The 21,361-nt window shown below is 36.7% G+C and overlaps 1 protein-coding gene across 2 annotated transcripts in view; it reads right to left on the reverse strand.

The window, feature by feature from the left end:
* Positions 1 to 21,361, reverse strand: part of LOC120855973 (Golgi pH regulator) — a 47,832-nt gene that overhangs the window by 2,119 nt on the left and 24,352 nt on the right. For both annotated transcript variants that reach the window (XM_040230863.1, XM_040230862.1), the window contains 7 exons: positions 20,636 to 20,756; positions 19,912 to 19,992; positions 13,915 to 14,024; positions 11,919 to 12,007; positions 10,667 to 10,759; positions 2,748 to 2,843; positions 1,125 to 1,214 (listed from right to left, as the gene is read on the reverse strand). In XM_040230863.1, coding sequence (XP_040086797.1) covers positions 1,125 to 1,214; positions 2,748 to 2,843; positions 10,667 to 10,759; positions 11,919 to 12,007; positions 13,915 to 14,024; positions 19,912 to 19,992; positions 20,636 to 20,756 — 680 coding nt within the window. The remainder of the gene's footprint in view (positions 1 to 1,124; positions 1,215 to 2,747; positions 2,844 to 10,666; positions 10,760 to 11,918; positions 12,008 to 13,914; positions 14,025 to 19,911; positions 19,993 to 20,635; positions 20,757 to 21,361) is intronic.

The following is a 21,361-nucleotide window of genomic DNA, read 5'->3' on the forward strand; positions in this document are numbered from 1 at the left end:
GAGTTGGACCATAAAGAAAGCTGAGCACTGAAGAATGGATGCTTTTGAATTGTGGTGTTGGAGAAGATGCTTGAGAGTCCCTTGGACTGCAAGGAGATCAAACCAGTCAATCCTAAAGGAAGTCATTCCTGAATATTCATTGGAAGGACTGATGCTGAAACTGAAGCTCCAATACTTTGTCCACTTGATGCAAAGAGCCGACTCATTAGAGAAGACCCTGATGCTGGAGAAGACTGAAGGCAGGAGAAGGGGGCGACAGAGAATGAGATGGTTGGATGACATCACCGACTCAATGGACATGAATCTGAGCATACTCCAGGAGATAGTGAAAGACAGGGAAACCTGGTATGCTGCAGTGCATGGGGTTGCAAAGAGTCAGACAGGAATTAGCGACTGAACTGAACTGATATGGGTAAGTTGGTGGGTTTAAGTATCATAACGTGAAAAGATTCCCACTTACCAGGAACCATGTGATACATATGATTTTAGCATCATTATATAACATTAAAGCAAATTATACCAGACCACTCCAAGCCCCTGTAGTTGTTTCTGGGCTCCTGAGCTCTTCCTAAAATTGTGCTGAATGCTTGCAGAGCCCTTTCCCCCTCCCAACCTCTTCATTCCTTTCATTTCAACAGCTCTTGGATTCTGAAATCCCACCTCTTCTACCAGAGAATTTACCTTCCAGTTCCATGAAACCTTCCTATGCTGATCAGAAAACTGCCCAACATTCAGCTTCTCCTACTTCCATATTCTCTTTACAAGCAACTCTCCCAGTTATTCGTCTCACCTCAAACACTACCTCATTTATTCATTCCAACTATCTGCTCAGTGTCTACCATGCGCCAGGTTCTGTTCCAGATGCTGGTGACATATCAGTGAATGAAACATACTGTGATCTCATTCTATGACCTTTGGTAACTACTTATCTGTCTGGTGTATGATGTAAATACATTATCATCAATTTATGTGCTAGTCTAACTTTTTCTTTTATTCTGTGGCATGTCTTTTACAAATTTGTAGTTGTTGTTTAAGATCTTAGAAGGCAGAAATCATAATTAGGTAAAGTTATCTCACAGTGCCACATGTAATTAACTACTTTTCAACTCCATGATACAACCTACCTTGGTAAGAGTAATCAGCAGTCCTCTGATAGATGTGACTATGATTATTCCGACCAGAATGAAGGAAATGTGTTGGGACCAGAACTTCACCTGTCAAGACAAGAGGAAGAAAAAAATATTTGTTAAATCTCTGTTCAGAGAGATGGGAAAGCTAAGATGATACATTATTATCACTTATGCGACTGTGAGAGGGAACTTCATTAGTGATTAAGTGGCAATAAAAACATGTATACGAAGACTTCAGTGGGTATCTTAATTAGCAGACCTAAAACTTAAGGACAGAAGATAGCAAGTGCAGTGAAGTGATGAAAACAATACTAATAAATCAGAAGAAACACAAAGCCAGTAACATAGCTTCAAGTAAAAAGCATGAATTAAAAAGAAACTAAATAGCAGCCTGATAATTTTTAATATTTGCGAATGACAGTTCTCTGATCACCCAAAACTTAAATAATAATAGAGTATGTAGACATTCTCAGCTATGGTCTAGGAAGTAGCTGACCTTTATTTGAATCACAGGATGATACCTTTTTATTCTCTTGGATTGCTTCAGAGAGAGAAGCAGCTGTGATACCCTGTGCTTGATTCAAGGCTGAAAAGCATCAGAGGGGAGCTGTATTGCCAACATCTGAGAGATGTTATTCAGATTTATGAAATGTGGAGTGATGTGCAGATGAATTACAGAAGGAACACATATACATACACAGAAACTAGCCCTAGAAAGCACTAACAAGGAAGGGCATTTCTAAAAATTCACCCCAGTAAAAAAATTTTTAAAGGAAAATACATATGAAATACGAGTGAAGCATGCTTTACCATATAATTTATATACTACATGAAGGAAAGAAACCATGCTCCTTCACATGAAAAAGGATATACTGTTGATTTATCATCTAAGAAATGTGTGCCTTGAGTTGTTTCTCAAGGACTGGAGCTCAATTTTCTCTGGTGTATTTTCATTTTATCCAGCTACCAGGGGCATGTCCAGCTGAGGGTTACCATACAAACTATGGCCAGGCTCATAGAACAACTAAATGGCACTCATGAGGACTAAGAATGTGACACTGGTTTTAGTACCAAAGTGCTAATCAGCTAGAATCACTGGCCATAAAAATACCTGGAAAATACACTATTCTACAAATAAAGATATGAAACTTAAATTGGGACAAGACTGTCCCAGTTATAAAACAGGTAGAAGATTTGTGTGGTTAACCATTTTTAGCTCAAAGCCCATATGAACTGATACAGATAATTTTTTATAGCAGAAATCATTTTAGTTCTAACACAAAAACATTAGTAGGTAATTTTCTACCAGAGGAATCAAAGGTGAGTTATATGTTTGAAGATAACATCAAGTATCACAGACAGAAGTATTTGAATATTTGGTAGGGAGAAGCTGGAGAGTGGTAGCTATGACTGAGAAGAGAAGGAACTGTAGAAATGATCACTACCCATGAAAATAATAATTGCCAGTCATTAGTTATGGTTTTAGGCCCTTTACGAATCTGCCATGTGAATATTCCAAAACATAGGAGAGGGAGAAGAATGAAAGCAGAAACAAGTACCTAGAGTGAGGACGTAGAATCTAAACATAACAAACAAAGATTTGGATACAATTCTTACATCAAATTGGATCCCCAGATAATTCACAGTGATTTCAATGCCTCTTGTGACTGGATCAGTTTTCCCAACTCGGTCAAAAACGATATTGATGGTTGCCTACAGAGACACAGACCTTTACATTAGAGCATCTCAAAAATCAGTTTCAAAAAATGATTCAAAATAATGAATCACCAAGTGTTTCTTACAGGTGGATATTCCTAAAAGTGCAATTCTACTTTCAATCTAAATCATACATAAGAAATCTATTTTTGCTATTCATATATTGGCAAACATAAGTCCCTATCTACGCTATCTTTCTTTTCTGTAGAGTGTAAAGGGGGATAAGGCTATGACATATACACCTCAATTTATTAGGATCCAGAAAGGTAACATTCTGGTAAAACACAAGGTGAATCAAGTGATTCCAGGGTCATTCCCTATGGTTGTTTTCTGAAAGCTCTAATAGCAATCACTAAAACAACAACGAGAGTTATTATAGCTGACGAGCCAACAAAGATCAAATGGAATTATGGAACACAAAACAAATAAAAACATGCAGCAACAGGGTTGCTCAACCATAACAATAACACATTGACTATAAATGGTTTACTACTGTATAGCACATGGAACTCAGTATTATGTGGCCTGGATGGAAGGTCAGTTTGGAGAGAATAATTATCACAACATTGTTTGTTAATTGGCTATACTCCAGTACAAAATAAAAAAGTCTAAAAAACATATAAATGGTCGAAACCAGAGGTTGGCAAACTCTGCCACAGTCATATGACTGTGTAGATAAATGGACTTGGCTGTGTTCCAATCAAACGTTTTAAATAAAAGCAGGTGGTGGCTGGATTTGGCCTAGGGGCTGCAGATGGCTGACTCCTGGTCCAAATATGACAAATAAATGGCAGAGACCATTAGATTAGATATAAAAGCAAGCTGTTTACAAGAAGCTCACTTTAAATATAAAGATACATATAGGTTAAAACTACAAGCATGGAAAAAGATTATGCTAATGGTAATCAAAAGAAAGCTGGAATGTCTATATTAATATCAGACAAAGTAGACTTCATAGCAAAATAATGTTGCCAGAGACTAAAAGGGTCATTTCATAATAATAAAAGAATCGTTTCATCAAGGGGTACATAGTGACCCTACATGACATACATGAAGGAAAAAAAAATGATATAATTAAAAAAAGGCAAATTCACAACAATAGGTGGAAATTTCAACACCCCCTCTCAATAAACAAGCATCAGAAAATCAGTAAGAGTACAGAAAAACTTAATGATATTATCAATCAACTTGACCTAAGTGACACCTGTAGGCTATTCCACCCAACCAGAGTAGAATACACTTTCCATTCAAGGGCACATAGAACATTAACCATGGCTGACCATATTCTGGGCCAGAAAACAAGCCTCAGGAGACTTAAAAAGATTCAAATCATACAAAATATGTTCTCAGACCACATGAAATTAAATTAGAAAGTATTTACAGAAAGATATTCAGAAGATGCCCAAATATTTTATAATGTACTTCTAAATAACCGATGAGTTAAAGAAGAAATCAGAAAGTATTCTGAACTGAATGAAAATAAATATAAACCTATCAAAAAAGTTGCATGTGTGAGATACAAATAAAATAGTGCTTAGTAAGAAATTTGTAGCATTAAAATGCCTATATTTAAATAAAGTTTCAAGTCAATGATCTTAGCTTCCTCTTTAAGAAATCAGAAAAAGAAGACACCAAAAAAAGCAGCAGAAGAAAAGTATAAAGATCAGAGCAGAAATCAATGAAGTAGAAACCAGAAAAATAGAGAAAATCAATTAACCCAGATGCTGGTTCTTTGAAAAGTTCAATAAAATCAATAAACTTCTATCTAGATTGATCAGGAAAAAAAAAAGAATGAGCGATATCAATTCACATCCACCAAAATATTGAAAGATATACCCAACTGAAGGCAGAGTTCCAATGAATAGCAAGGAGAGATAAGAAAGCCTTCTTAAGTGAACAATGCAAAGAAACAGGAAAACAATAGAATGGGAAATACTAGAGATCCCTTCAAGAAAATCAGAGACACCAAAGATGCAAAGATGGGCACGATAAAAAACAGAAATGGCATGGACCTAACAGAAGTAGAAGATATTAAGAAAAGGTGGCAAGAATACACAGAAGAACTATACAAGGAAGATCTTAATGACCTGGATAACCACTATGGTGTGGTCACTCACCTAGAGCCAGACATCCTGGAGTACGAAGTCAAGTAGGCCTTAGGAAGCATCACTACAAACAAAGCTAGTGGAGGTGATGGAATTCCAGCTGAATTATTTCAAATCCTAAAAGATAATGCTGTTAAAGTGCTGCATTCAATATGCCAGCAAATTTGGAAAACTCAGCAGTCGCCACAGGACTGGAAAAGGTCAGTTTCATTACAATCCCAAAGAAAGGCAATGCCAAAGAATGCTCAAACTACTGCACAGTTGCACTCATTTCGTATGCTAGCAAGGTAATGCTAAAAATCCTTCAAGCTAGGCTTCATGAACCTAGTTCATGAATAGTACATGAACCAAGAAATTCCAGATGTACAAGCTGGGGTTAGAAAAGTCAGAAGAATCAGAGATCAAATTGCTAACATCCATTGAGTCATAGAAAAAGCAAGGGAATTCCAGGAAAACATCGACTTCTGCTTCATTGATCATGCTAAAACCTTTGACTGTATGGATCATAAGAAACTGGAAAATTCTTCAAGAGATGGGAATACCAGACTACCTGACCTGCCTCCTGTAAGGAGAAACCTGTATGTAGGTCAAGAAGCAACCGTTAGAACTGAACATGGAACAACAAACTGGTTCCAAATTGGGAAAGGAGTATGTCAAGGCCGTATATTGTCACCCTGCTTATTTAACTTCTATGCAGAGTACATCATGAGAAACGCTGGGCTGGATGAAGCACAAGCTAGAATCAAGATGCTGGGAGAAATATCAATAACCTCAGATATGCAGATGACACCACCCTCATGGCAGAAAGTGAAGAGGAACTAAAGGCCCTCTTGATGAAGGTGAAAGAGGATAGTGAAACAGCTGGCTTAAAACTCAACATTCAAAAAACTAAAATCATGGATGGCATCTGGTCCCATCACTTCATGGGAAATAGATGGGGAAACAATGGAAACAGTACCAGACTTTATTTTGGGGGGCTCCAAAATCACTGTAGACAGTGACTGCCGCCATGGAATTCAAAGATGCTTGCTCCTTGGAAGAAAAGCTACGACAAACCTAGACAGAGTATTAAAAAGCAGAGACATTACTTTGCTGACAAAGGTCCATCTAATCAAAGCTATGGTTTTTCCAGTAGTCACGTATGGATGTGAGTGCTGGACCATAAAGAAAGCTGGGCACTGAAGAATTGATGCTTTTGAATTGTGGTGTTGGATAAGACTCTTGAGAGTCCCTTGGACAGCAAGGAGATCAAACCAATCTAATCCTAAAGGAAATAAACCCTGAATATTTATTGGGATAATGATGCTGAAGTTGAAGTTCCAATACTCTGGCCATTTGACGTGAAGAGCTCACTTATTGGAAAAGACCCTTATGCTGGGAAAGGCTGAGGGCAGGAAGAGAAGTGGGCAACGGAGGGTACAATGGTTGCATGGCATCATCAACTCAATGGACATGAGTTTGAGCCAACACTGGAGATAGTGAAGGACAGGGAAGCCTGGCGTGCTGCATGCAGTCCATGGGGTTGCAAAGAGTTGGAAATGACTCAGCGACTGAACAACAACAAAATGACTATAATTAAAAAGATAGATAATAAGTGTTGGAGAGGATGTGGAGAAATTGCAACCGTCACACATTGCTGGCAGGAATATAAATGGTGCAGATGCTTTGGAAAACAGCTTGGTAGTTAGGCAGTTTATTAGAAGGTTCAACATATAGTAAGCATATAACCCAGAAATTCTACTTCTACAGATATATACCTAAGAGAAATGAAACACATGTCCACATAAAAACTTATACATGGGGTTTCCCCGATGGCTTAGAGGTAGAGAATCCACCTGCCAATGCAGGAAACACAGCTTTGATCCCTAGTCCAGGAAGGTCCCAAATGCCACAGGGCAGCTAAGTCCATGTGCTGCAACTACTGAGCCCACACATCCTCGAGCCTGTGCTCTGCAACAAGTGAAGCCACCGCCACGAGAAGACTGTGCACTGCGACAACAGAGCAGCCCCTGCTCGCGGCAACTAGAGAAAAGCCTGCACAGCAATGAAGACCCAGCACAGCCCCCAAACAGACATACATGAATGCTCAACAGCATTACTTACGCTGGCCAAGACTGTCACAATAAAACAACTCAAATGTTCATCAACTAATGAGTGGATAATTCAAATTAATGTGGCATAGCCATATAATGGAATAAATAGTATTTGATCATAAAAAGGAATGAAGTATTTATAGTTAGAGGCTACAATATAGATAAACCTTGAAAACATTATGTTAGGAAGCCAACCACAAAAGATCACATCGCATGATTCCATTTAATAAAGTTATTAATATATTTATATGTCAACATTCAATTATAGAATTTAATTATATATCACATTCATTAATTTATTAATATATTAATATTCCATGCAAACCCTTCTACTAATTGGAAGAGAAAGAAATACTTCTCAACTTATTCTTTAAGGTTAGACACCTAAACCAAAGACATTAACAAGAAAACTACACTCTGACATTCTTCATAAATATAGATATAAAAACTCTTCAACAAAACATTAATAAATTAAATCTAACAAAACATTAAAAGGATAATACACCTGGGCAAGTAAGGTTTACTCCAGGAATGTGAGGTGAGTTTAATGTTCAAAAATTAATTTTACTGTATTAGCAGACTAAAAAAGAAAAACCATATGATCATCTCCATAGATGTAGAAGTGACAAAATCAAACATGCTTTCATGATTAAAAACACTTAAGAAACTATTAATAAAAGAAAATTCCTCAATCTGATAAAGGTATCTAGGAAAAACCAACAGCTAACACCATACTTAATGGTGTAAGACTGGATGCTTTCCCCCTAAGATCAGGAACAAGATCAGGGTGACTGCTTTACTTAATTCTGTTACTGAAGGATTTGGTCAGTGCAGTAAGGCTTGAAGAGGAGGAAAAGATAGTATGGAATTGTCTATATAGGAAAACAATAAGTTTAGCAAGGTAACAATATAAAATCAATATATAAGAATCAATTGTATATCTATATACTATTAACACTTGAAAATGGAAATTATAAAAACATTGTCATATATAATAGCATCTAAAAATTAAATACTTAGATAAATCTGATGAAAGATGAGAAAGATCTGAACACCAAAAACTATAAAACACTGCTGAGAAAAACTAAGAAAATCTAAATAAATGAAGAGTTGTACCATGTTCATGGATTGGAAGACATATTGATCAAGACAGTGTGGTAAGATACATATAAATCTCAATAGAAAAAAAGGGAATAGAAACAGACCCACATACATAAAGTTAATTAGTTTTTGACAAAATTGCAAAATTGCCTCCATGGAGAAAGGATACTCTTTCAACAAAGGGTGCTAGAACACTTGGATATCTATGTGAAAAAAGTGAAATTGGATTCATACTCCAATATCATATTAGAAATTAAACTTAAGATGGATCACAGACCTAAATATAAAACCTAAAACTATAAAATTTCTATTTTATATTTTTCATATTAAGAAAACATATGAAAAAAAAATCTTTGTGACCTCAGGTTAGACAGATTTCTTAGATACAACAAAAAGCATAATCTATAATAAAAAAAAGGATAATGTAGGATATGGCACGCTTGGGGCTGGTACGTGGGGATGACCCAGAGAGATGTTGTGGGGAGGGGGGTGGGAGGGGGGTTCAGGTTTGGGAACGCATGTACACCTTTGGTGGATTCATGTCAATGTATGGCAAAACCAATACAGAATTGTAAAGTAAAATAAAAAATAAATTAATTAAAAAAAAAATTAAAAAATAAAAAAAAGGATAAATTGGACACCATAGAAATTAAGACGTTTTGATTTTTGAAGGATACTGCTAACAGAATGAAAAGCCAAGTCACTGATGGGAGAAAATATTTTAAAATCACATATTTGATAAAAGGTTACCAGAATATACTGAAAAACTCTCAAGCCCAACAAAAAGAAAACAATCAACCTATTTAAAAAATGGGCTTCCCAGGTGGCCCAATGGTAAAGGATCCGCAGGCCAGTGCAGGAGATGTAAGAGATGTAGGTTCAATCCCTGGGTTGGGAAGATCCCCTGGAGGAGGAAATGGCATCCCACTCCAGTGTTCTTGCCTGGAAAATTCTATGGACAGAGGAGCCTGATGGTCCATGACTGAATGACCGAGCACAATTAAAAAACTGGCAAAAAGTCTGAATAGATAAATCACCAGAGCGGATACACAGGTGGCAAAAAAGCACATAAAAGTTGTTCAACATCATTAGGCATTAGGAAAATGCAAATTAAAATGATTTAGTACCACCTCGTATCTATTAAAACATCTAAGATTTAAAAGACTGACTACACAGTGTTAGCAAGAATGTGGAATAATTGAAACTCTCAAATACTGAAGGTAGGAATGTAAAATGGTACAATCTCTTTGGAAAAGTTTGGCCATTTCTTCAAAAGTTAAACATGTCTGCCATATGATCCAGCCATTCTACAAGCAAATGCTTTCTCCCAAGAGAAAAGAGAACACATGTCCAAACACAGACTTGTAGACAAATATTCACAGCAACTTTATTTCTAATATTTCCAAATGGGAAACAAACAAATACTGATCAGCAGGTGAACAGATAAAACAAACTGTGGTGCATCCATACAGTAGAAATACTACAAAGTATAGAGAGACAAAGGGGCCTGAGGAAACATTTGGAAGTAATGGATGGATATGTTCTCTATGTTGCCTGGGTGATGGCTGTTGCACAGGTATATGTATATATCAAAACTTACCAAATTGTATATGTTAAATATGTACAGTTTACTGAATGTCAATCATATTTCAATAAAGCTGTTAAAAAATGTTACACTCTCCTAAAGGCTGCATCTCAGGGAAAACCTTTAGTAGCTTAATAATATGAATACTTGATAACTGAATACACTATCTTCATTTATCCTCTCCCACTGAAAAAGTCAAGATTTTAAAATGTCATCTGCATGGGTATTAACATCATTTTTTTATAATATTTAGATCTGTTAAATCTAGAATCCTCCATTCATCTACACTGATCAAAATTAACTAACAAGCTGACAAAGCTTCTCTTTGTGCAAGCACAGCCTCAGTGGGAAAGTCATCAAACCAGAAAGTCAAATCAGCCTTTTTTATAATCACACTGAAATCCATTAATACCTGCAGATGGGGTCACAAGTAAAGACAAATAAAGCAGTGCATAAAATGCACATAAAGAATAGAGCAGGAGGGCAAGCCACGAAAGAGTAAAAGCTGGAAGCACAGAAGATGAATTTATCTGTAGGAATATGTTTTAGAATTTACTTTTTTGGGTATATACAGATTATTAAAAAGGACAGGTAGTTTCTATTCTGAGCTGAAGGCTGGAGTCGTGTTACATACAGTCATGTACTCATGAGTAATATGAAGAGTAGGGTGTAAAACACAAAACTTCTATAGTCACTTCATATATTTCACAACCTAAGAACTCACTAATAATTTCTGACAGAAGAAAAACTCAACCTCCCTTTTATAGGTGACCCAAAAAGAAGAGGGGGAAGAGGCTCAGATATGTGAAAGATGACATGCTCTGTTGATGCAGCTGGATTTAGAACTTACTTCACGGCTTCAACCAAACCCCATTTTCTCTCTGTCATTACTAGAGCAAATTATCTAAACCTCGACAATTAAAAAAATATACTTACCATGAAAATTTTCCAAACACAGTAAATAGAGAAGAAGTAACCCAGAAAATTAAAGTATTTCCCTTTGAAAGTTTTGGAGTATTCTATTCTCTCCTGAGGGAGAACAAACACAAAACACGGTTAAACTTAGCAAAATGTATATTTACATTCTACAAAGATATTTCTGTCTCTATGAATCACTGTTCAAGCTAAGGATTAAAACCACACACAATAATAATATTAAAATAACAATAATAGTAGTAGTGGGAAATTTTATTGAATGATTACTTTAAACCAAAAATTAGGATAAACACCTTACATGCAGTATCTACTTTAATCTTCATAACAACTCTTATGAGGTATATCCTTTTTAATTTTACAGATGAGAAAATGAAGGCTTAGAAAGGTTAAATAACTTGCTTAAGGACACACAGCTAGTGAGTAAGGGAAGTTAGGCTCAGGTCTACCTGTCTTCAAAGCCTATGTTTATCTCCATCCTATGCAGCTATTTCTGTGAAGTGATCCTCAAAAAGGATTAAAATAGTTTGAACAACCTTAAATAATAGATTTTGCATGTTTATACTATATTGCATTTTAGGTGTACGTAGGAAAGTTTCTTTTTGTAGTTAGGTTCCTTCTTAATCTGGCTCCTTTAGAGCTAGACCACAGCAAGGGCTTCCCTAGTGGCCCAGTGGTACAGAATCCACCTGCCAGTGCAAGAGACTTGGGTTTGATCTCTGGGTCAGGAAGATACCCTGGAGAAGGGAATGGTAATCCAGTCCAGTATTCTTGCCTGGGAGATCCCATGGACAGAGGAGCCTGGCGGCCTATAGTCTATGGGATCACAAAAGAGTCAGACATGACTTAGGGAATAAACAGTAACAATAGACCATGGCAGATGGATGTCTTACTGCTCTTACAATATTACTAACTTGCAAGAGAATAAAAAACAATCACAGAAGCTACCATAGGAACCACCCTCTTGATCTTGGCCATCAGTAGGAAGTGATGTGTGCAACCTTTCTAGATGATTAAAAGCTTCTTCTGACTATTCCAATAATTCCCATTTTTGAGAGTGTTCCATTAAGGGTTTTGCTACTGGTAGGAGGAATGTCACAAAGAATCCAGGTATCAATGCTTCATGACTGATACTGAAGCTACTGAGGTGCCTCTTACATGGCTTGGCCAAAGAGGATGCTACAAAGCTTATTTAGTCTTGCTATCTCTTCAATCACATTGGTAAAAACCACACTTCAGTTTCCTTGCTCTGTACCTTGGTAGCATATAGATCAGCTGTTTCCAGAAAAAGTTGCCTGCTTAGTTCTTCCAAAGCATCCACTTCCTGTTGAATAAGAGTAAGATCTGGCACAAAATGGGCATCAAGGTATAATCACACAGAAGTTTCAAGGAATAGCAATGAAGAAGGCACATGCTTTTGGTTTCTTCTATAGCGGGTCCTAGGAACTGCCCGTATTTTCAATTTCCTGCTTCATAGCCAGCAATACTATTTCAGAACTATTTTTCCAATCTCAGACACAGGTGTATAAAAGTTTTACCATTAAGAGCACCACAACCAAACACCTACCACTCAGTTTTACACTAGCTTGAAAGTGGCTCGGGTAGGTGGTTCTGTTTATTTTTGCTTTATCTAGTTAGCTTAAGTCAAATGTCATTTTTGAAATCTCAAAAGGTTACATAGTAAGAAAAACGCCTAAAATATACAGCAAACTTTTCTCTTGAATTATCTTGAATAAATACGATGCTAGGAAAATGGATCTAATGTTTACTGAGTTGTAATACAGGCTGGGATTTATAGACATTACCTTCTTCAGTTCTTTACAGATCTTATCTTCTATCATTCACAACAATCCCATGAGATAGGTGTCCTTATCCATTTTGCAGATAAGGAAAGTAAAGCTCAGAGAGTCAAATATCTTGCTCAGAGTCACACAGCTAATAGGCATGGAAGCAAAGTCAGAGCTGCCTTACTCCAAGGTCTGCTCTTTCCATTACTGTATGCCACCTTCCAAGAACTCAGTGAGGCTGTGTGATTAACCTCTCCATTTAGGAAAGGACTCAGAGAGGTTAAATAACCCTGTTACTTGGCTTAGTGTTGCTAAGATAGCTTAAACCTAAAGTTTGGCTTTTATGAATTTTTAAGTAATAAAAATAGTAAAGATAGCCCTTTCTAAAACAGAAGTTTAACTGGTTTTAATCTAAATCCTCCCTCCTCTCTGTGATTTTTCCCTCTATTACCCAAATCAGCAAGTGCCCTTCAGCTCCCTCCTCAGTAGTGGCTGCTGTTGGTGGTACAGTTCAGGCCACTGAATACCATGGTTCAGTTACATGTCTGGCTCCCCCATGATTAGGCAGTAAGTTCCTTGAGGAGAGAGCCTATCTTCTGCTCATCAGTTTAGTCCTCTGTCTGGAAATAGGAGACGTGAAATAAATGTTTAAATAAATTTAAAGTCACCTCTCCCCCAACCCCTCCTGTGGTCATCCCATTTTGTTTGTTCTAATTCCTACCTGCATTTCACACTAGAAAGGTGTGTCATAATTTATAGCAAGAACAGGTTACATTTTTTTCCTCCAATTGAGGCAAAGGGAATTTGTTCTTCCTCAGGCCAGAGATGGGAGGAATAACGCATAAGCAATCTTACCTCTAGTCCCTCACACCAAATTTTGGCTTGACAGCCTGGTAGCCACAAAGAAATGTGGTTACTCAATTTGGGAATTAGTTTAACACTGCAAGCAGCTGAGCCAAGACAAAGTCTTTAACACAATCTCCTTGATTCTTTAAACCAAAAAGTTACTGGAGATAAAGAGCTGCTTAAAATCTGTTTCTAAAACTGACTGCTTTAGAAATGGGCCCTTACAATCGATATACAAACCAGTCATTTTAGGGAGCCACTGTTTTGTGGTGGTTTTTTGGAGTTGGGAAATGAAATAGTGTAGTGGAAAGAACTAAGGAGACCACAGTTCTGGCCTTACCTTTGCCACAAACCACTGTGTGACTTAACTTCTCTGGGTCTATTTTCTCATCTGTAAAATGGAAAGACTGATTTGTTTGGATCCCTTCAGCTCAAAGACAATGGTTTTATTATTTTAGGATTATCTATGGCTTTCTATTTCCTAAGCCCAGTCCTGGCCAGCTGAACTCTGATGCAGTCAGGTATCTTAGAAGAGAATGTCCCTGTCCCAACACTAATTTTTCTTCTGCTCTTGGTCCAGAGTTGAGAAAAAGAAACAAGCCAATGGATAAAGGATACTTTCACTTCCTGGTGCTGAAGTGGTAACGCTCTTTATCATCCCCCAGAATCCTGATGGTTTGTTATGCACCTCCCCCTTCTGGAACATAGTCCTCCGTGTCATTGCCATCCTGAAATAAAAGGAAATGTAAAGACTTAGAGAATGAACTTAGGGTTGCCGGGGGTGGGGAATGGTGGGAGGTAAGAATGGGGGAAAGAGACAGTCAGGGAGTCTGGGATGGACATGGACACACAGCTATAGTTAAAATAGATAACCAACAAGGACCTACTGTTAAAAAAAGAAAATGTAAAACCTCAGCAAAGGAGTACGGACCCTCAAAGTCCATTCTTGTCGTCTCATAGCTGCTCCTTTCATTTGCTGAGCTGTTCAGGGAAGGATTGAATTCTGGAGTCCCACTTTTCTACTGCTTACAACTGAGGGAAAACTATACACTCCCAGAAGGAATGTGGAATAGGTGAAGGAGCACAGAACTGGAGTTGGCAATAAATCTGAAGACGGATCTGCCACTTGTGAGGCTTTAGAGTTCTCATGTCCTCATCTCTGGATGATTATGAAGATCAATGAAACAATATATTTACTTATGACCATTATCGTTTAAGAACAAAATAAAATAATAGCTAACATGCCTAGATAAAAGATCAGGTATAGGGTAGGAATTCAATAAATGTTTCTTTCCTTCCCTTTCAGAAGCTGACAAGAGAAAAAAAAATCAGAAAACACACAAACCTGGCCTCTTCTAAAGCACCATTCTCTCTCTAATGTCAATCTCTTCCTACTACTGAATAAATCAGTGGGACATTTGTCCTTCCTATCAGTTTATGGAAGGGCCTACCACGTTAGTGGTGGCAGCTGGCATGTTCCAGCCTATCACCCAGATATTAAGAACAGGGTCCTTGTGAGAAAAAATAGACCATTTGTTCATAAATGGTTACTTGAAGGGTACAATAGGCCAAGGCCTATTGGCTTAAAAAAACAAACAAACACAGGATGAGTTTAAATAAAAGTAGATTTGTAGAACTAAAGAAGAATTTAATTCAACGTTAACCTCAAAAGAGTGACAAGAGATAGAAGTGGTAAGGATAAAGAAACAGCATTGGTGTTCATGGTTAGGACCAATACAAACGGTACCAATGGTATCAAATACCATATGGCATTTCTGTCGGCTAAACTAAGCCATTGGCTAAAATAATAACAATAAAGAAGACTGCCCTGGTGGTCCAGTGGTTAAAAATCTGCTTGACGATGCAGGGGACACAGGACTGGTCTGGGGAGATTTCACATGCCTTGGGGCAACTAAGTCCATGTGCCACAACTGCTAAAGCCCGTGTGCCCTAGAGCCAGCCCGTGCTCCACAAGAGAAGCCACTGCAATGAGAAGCCTTTGCACCACAACAAAGAGTGGCTCCTGCTCGCTGCAGGAGTAAGCCTGAGTAAGCCTGAGTAAGCCTGCACAGAGCCACCAAAGACCCAGTGCAACCAAAAATAAATAAATAAACAAAAATTTTTAAAAAGCATTAAAAAAAAAAAAAGAATGTTAAGTGTATTGGCCACACTGACTTAACTGTTTCCTTTTAAAATGACCTTTACCTGGATACTGAGTGAATGGAATGTAGTTTTCAAGTTGTATTACTTTCTTCATGGTTCCCCTAGATTTATTACTTCATGGCAAACAGATGGGGGAAAAAGTGGAAACAGTGACAGATTTTATTTTCTTGGGCTCCAAAATCACTGTAGATAGTGACTGCAGCCATGAAACTAAAAGATGCTTGCTTTTTGGAAGTAAAGCTATGACAAACCTAGACAGCATATTAAAAAGCAAAGACATCACTTTGCTGACAAAGGTTCAAATATTATTCAAAGTTTTGGCTTTTCCAGCAGTCATATACAGATGTGAGAATCAGACCAGAAAGAAGGTTGAGGGTCGAAAAATTGTTGCTTTTGAATTGTGCTGGAGAAGACTCTTGAGAGTCCCTTGAACTGTAAGGAGATCAAATCAGTCAATACTAAAAGAAATCAGTACTAAATATTCATTGGAAGGATTGATGCTGAAGCTGAAACATCCATAATTTGGCCACCTGATGTGAAGAACAGACTCATTAGAAAAGACCCTGATGCTGAGAAAGACTGAAGGCAGGAGAAGGGGGTGACAAGAGTATGAAATGGTTGGATGACATCACTGACTCAATGGACATGAGTTTGAGCAAAGTCCAGGAGATAGTGAAGGACAAGAAAGCCTGGCATACTGCAGTCTATGGGGTTGCAAAGACACAACTTAGTGACTGAACAACAAACAACTATACCTATACATCATTTTTTATTTACCTTTGTCTTTTAGCGATCTGACTATATAAAACTAGTCAAACTTGTGTTTGACTTAAGCCTCTTAGATCTGTAAATTAATGTTTTCCACCAAATTTGGGAGGCTTTTGGCCATTATTTAAGTACTTTTTTTTGCTCCTTAGTCCTAGAGGACTCCAAGATTTTCATTCATTTTTCTTTCATCTTTTATTTCTCTATTCTTCAGACTGAATAATTTCTATTGACCTACTTTCAAGTTCACTAATTGATTCTTCTGCCATCTCAACTCTGCTAAGCCTACCTAGTAAAATTTTCATTTTAGTTACTGTTGTTTTCAGCTTTTGAATTTCCTTTTGCTTCTTTTTAAAAATATAGTTTCTATTTCTCTTTTGAGACTCCTTTTCTGTTCACTAATTAATACTGTATATTTTTTCATTTTTTAAAATGTATTTATAATAGCTGTTTTCAAGTCTGTTTGTTAAAGCTGTTATCTGCGCCCACCTGGAGTTAAGTGTCTGTTAGTTGCTTTTTATCTTGAATATGGGTTGCACAGTTCTGTTTCTTTGTATGCCCAGCAAGCTTTGACTGAAGACTTGACTTTGTAGATATTATGTTTCACTGACTTTGTAATCTGTTTTATTTTTCTGAGGACTGTTATTTTTTTGTTCTAGCAAGCAGTTTATCTAGCTGTACTTGAACTGTTAGCTCTACCATGTAGAGAACTGTGATAACTAGCTCAAATTGGGAGGCTGATTCTTCTGAGAGCAACTCAAATTATGAAGACATGCTGCAGGACCACAGGGCATCCTAGATCCTGACTTACCAAGGTCTATAGGGGTTCATGTATAGATCAGAGCCAAATATTAAGAAAGATTAGTGATGAAATGGCTTAAAAGTACACATCCGCATTTGATGTGGGTCATGACTTTATATTCATCTCTCTACATGAATAAAGTAAATATAGTCAAAGGGAGAATAATCCTGGAAATCCAAACAGTATGTTTCTATATAAAACAGTATGTTTTAATACTGAATAACATTGCTCTTATTGTTGTATTCTAAAAATCAACATTCATATTCATTCATGTAAAATAAACTGTATAGTTTGAATGTGAATGAAACATATACAAGTAAACAAAGGTATACACATGTGTATCTACTTCCGGTCCCCTAGTGAAGATGTATACAAATGGAGATAAAGAATTAGTTGGTGAATCTGGGCCTCTTTATCATTCCAATATCTATTGTTCTCTCTTACATTGTCTTCTGACTTGATTATGTATCTTACTATAGGAAAGTGTTGAAAGAAGACACATGAAATGGAAAAACACTCATCAACTTAAAATTTCTATGACATCATTTTTATATGAGTAATATTAACTCTAATAAAAACAGTAGACTAATAAGTTTCACGAAGGTAGGAATTGATTACCTTGCTCATCATTCTGTCTCCATGTACTATTCAGCATTTAGTACAGTGTCCAACATAAACTAGGCTTTCTACAATTATTAAGTGAATGATTCATTCATATGAATGAATAAAGGCAAAATATTAAAATCAAATGATTGTCCTGCCGAGATTATTAATAAATAGTTTCCCTGAGCTATTTATAGTTCACTATTCTAAGAAGTCTGCATGTCAGTCAACTCATTATTATTATTTCCATTTTATAGATAAGTAAATCAAGACATAAGGAAATAAAGCAACTACCTTAAAGTCACACTGAGTTGTAGGCCAAAGACTCAGATCCAGATAGTCTGAATCTAGCGTCTGTGCTTTTACCCACTGAGACACAAATTTCTAGAAATGCCACTTTGAAAACAAACATTTTAAAAGTACTTTTTAAATAATAAAAACAACAACAATAGTTGGAAGATCTGAAGGATTTTATAAAGTAGTTGGAGAAAAGGAGGTTGAAACAAAGTATGAAAAAGTTTATAAAAATGCAGGACAATAGACTGTTAAAACACTCAATGTAGAATACCTTCAAATATAAAAGATATTCTAAAACTTATCTAAGAGAATTTATATTTGAAGTTAGGAAGTAAGGTTGATTTGAAAATTTTCCTTCACACAAGATTAGACACTAAAGTCTCTGGTGGTTCCCTAACTTAAAAATAAATGAGCATCTTTTCATGTGTTTGTTAGCCATCCGTATGTCTTCTTTGGAGAAATGTCTATTTAGTTCTTTGGCCCATTTTTTGATTGGGTCGTTTATTTTTCTGGAAATGAGCTGCAGGAGTTGCTTGTATATTTTTGAGATTAGTTGTTTGTCAGTTGCTTCATTTGCTATTATTTTCTCCCATTTGGAAGGCTGTCTTTTCACTTTGCTTATATTTTCCTTTGTTGTGCAGAAGCTTTTAATTTTAATTAGGTCCCATTTGTTTATTTTTGCTTTTATTTCCAGAATTCTGGGAGGTGGATCATAGAGGATCCTGCTGTGATTTATGTCGGAGAGTGTTTTGCCTATGTTCTCCTCTAGGAGTTTTATAGTTTCTGGTCTTACATTTAGATCTTTAATCCATTTTGAGTTTATCTTTGTGTGCGGTGTTAGAAAGTGATCTAGTTTCATTCTTTTACAGGTGGTTGACCAGTTTTCCCAGCACCACTTGTTAAAGAGATTGTCTTTACTCCATTGTATATTCTTGCCTCCTTTGTCAAACACATGAAAAGATGCTCAACATCACTCATTATTAGAGAAATGCAAATCAAAACCACAATGAGGTACCACTTCACACCAGTCAGAATGTCTGCGATCCAAAAATCTGCAAGCAATAAATGCTGGAGAGGGTGTGGAGAGAAGGGAACCCTCCTACATTGTTGGTGGGAATGCAAACTAGTACAGCCACTATGGAGAACAGTGTGGAGATTCCTTAAAAAATTGCAAACAGAACTGCCTTATGACCCAGCAATCCCACTGCTGGGCATACACACGGAGGAAACCAGAATTGAAAGAGACACATGTACCCCAATGTTCATCGCAGCACTGTTTATAATAGCCAGGACATGGAAACAACCTAGATGTCCATCAGCAGATGAATGGATAAGAAAGCTGTGGTACATATACACAATGGAGTATTACTCAGCCGTTAAAAAGAATACATTTGAATCAGTTCTGATGAGATGGATGAAACTGGAGCTGATTATACAGAGTGAAGTAAGTCAGAAAGAAAAACACCAATACAGTATACTAACACATATATATGGAATTTAGAAAGATAGCAATGATGACCCTGTATGCAGGACAGCAAAAAAGACACAGATGGGTATAGTGGACTTTTGGACTCAGTGGGAGAGGGAGAGGGTGAGATGATTTGGGAGAATGACATTGAAACATGTATAATATCATGTAAGAATCGAATTGCCAGTCTATGTCCGATGCAGGATATGGCACGCTTGGGGCTGGTACGCGGGGATGACCCAGAGAGATGTTGTGGGGAGGGGGGTGGGAGAGGGGTTCATGTTTGGGAACGCATGTACACCTGTGGTGGATTCATGTCAATGTATGCCAAAACCAATACAGAATTGTAAAGTAAAAAAAATAAATTATAAAAAAAAAAAAAAAAAAGTAAATAAACTGCAGAAAAAAAAAAATAAAAAAAATAAATGAGATGAAACTCCCTGTTACCACCAGTCATGTCAAATTTCCTTGTTGAGAAATTTGAACAGCACAAGTTTTTAATGTGCTGATAGCTTACCTTTTTTTTTTGCTTATGATCATATCCATAGTTTGGAGCAGTCGCCGTTCCAGGGCTAGAATATCTGTGTCAGTCACATTCCTATAATAAGCATAAGCTGTTAGCAGAGTTTGGGGTTCCATCTTTGGGCATAATATAGGGCAGCTGGAGAAACACAGGAACCTCAATCATTACCCAGTAATTTAAGGAACTATACTTTTCCTGGGGAATATTAAAATAAGTATAATAAGCAAAAAAATGCTTTTATGTCACTTTTTAATAGCCAGTACTCCTGGGGCCTCAGGGGAGCAGAAGGTAACTAGCTATTTTATAGATTTCCTTAGACTTGATCCAGTGACATTTAGGATATATATGTATCTACACTTTTAACTTGGCATTGTCGTCTACTATTTTACTTTTGAGAGGAACCAATTTGCTGAAGTTGGGACTGGCTCACATTGCTGTCCACTAGAAATGTGCTTTAAAAAGTGGGAATGAAAGGGGTTGAAGAAGGTCAGATTGAAATTGCCATTTTAAAAATAAATGTAGGATACATAACAAGGGCAAGCAATATATAAGTAATAAGACTCATTTAGAAAGATTCCTAGGCCAATATCCAAAAGAACAGAGAAGAATAAAAAGGCAGTATCATAGATCTAATATTTAAGTATTAATGATGGAGGCATGATGTTACATATGTATTCAAGAAGTAATGGGAAGAAAAGAAAAACAAAATTCTCATTACCTGAGGAAGTAGGACATGTAAGTATACGGACAGTTGACAGCACCAAATCCAGAAAGAAGAGCCATGAGAGTCACCCCAATCACACCTACCCGGCTGATGAGTTGTTCTATGGATAAGATCCCTAAAAATATGAAAGCACATTAATGCCAGGTGATACAGATAAACCGGCTTTCATCTCACAGCAAAAGGAAACATCACTGAAAACAACAACCATTACTTTTAGCTAACTTACATAAGCTAAATTAATTATTAACATGTGGATTTTTCTCTAATAAATATAAAAGTCTATTGATTTTCTTCTTATCCCAAATGCTTCCAGAATCATCTCTATTCTTGGGTAATGGTAAAATAACAATAAATAACATTTGCTGACTATTTACTCAAGGTAACGTGGACTCTAACAAAGTAGTACTTTTAGGAAAGCAAATCTGCTGGAAAAGTATAAACAGGAGATAGTACTTTCCACTATAGTTGCCTTCAGTCTACATATTTTCCCCTAATGTCATTAGTTCTCTAGCTATGTCTTACTCATTTTTGCCACCAATAAGCACATAATGCATCTAATAAATAGGTTGAATTTATAGAATGAGTAAGTATGTGAGTTTTAGATACTCAATTTTATTCCAATTATCAATTGTTTCCTATTCTTTGAGAATGCTGAAAATCAGCATGGTAGTTAAAAGAAATGTTATTTTTGATGTATTTGGAATAAGTAAAAGAAAGCAA

Source organism: Oryx dammah, unplaced genomic scaffold (assembly GCF_014754425.2).
Source record: "Oryx dammah isolate SB20612 unplaced genomic scaffold, SCBI_Odam_1.1 HiC_scaffold_28, whole genome shotgun sequence".
In the NCBI taxonomy this organism is placed as follows: Eukaryota; Metazoa; Chordata; class Mammalia; order Artiodactyla; family Bovidae; genus Oryx; species Oryx dammah.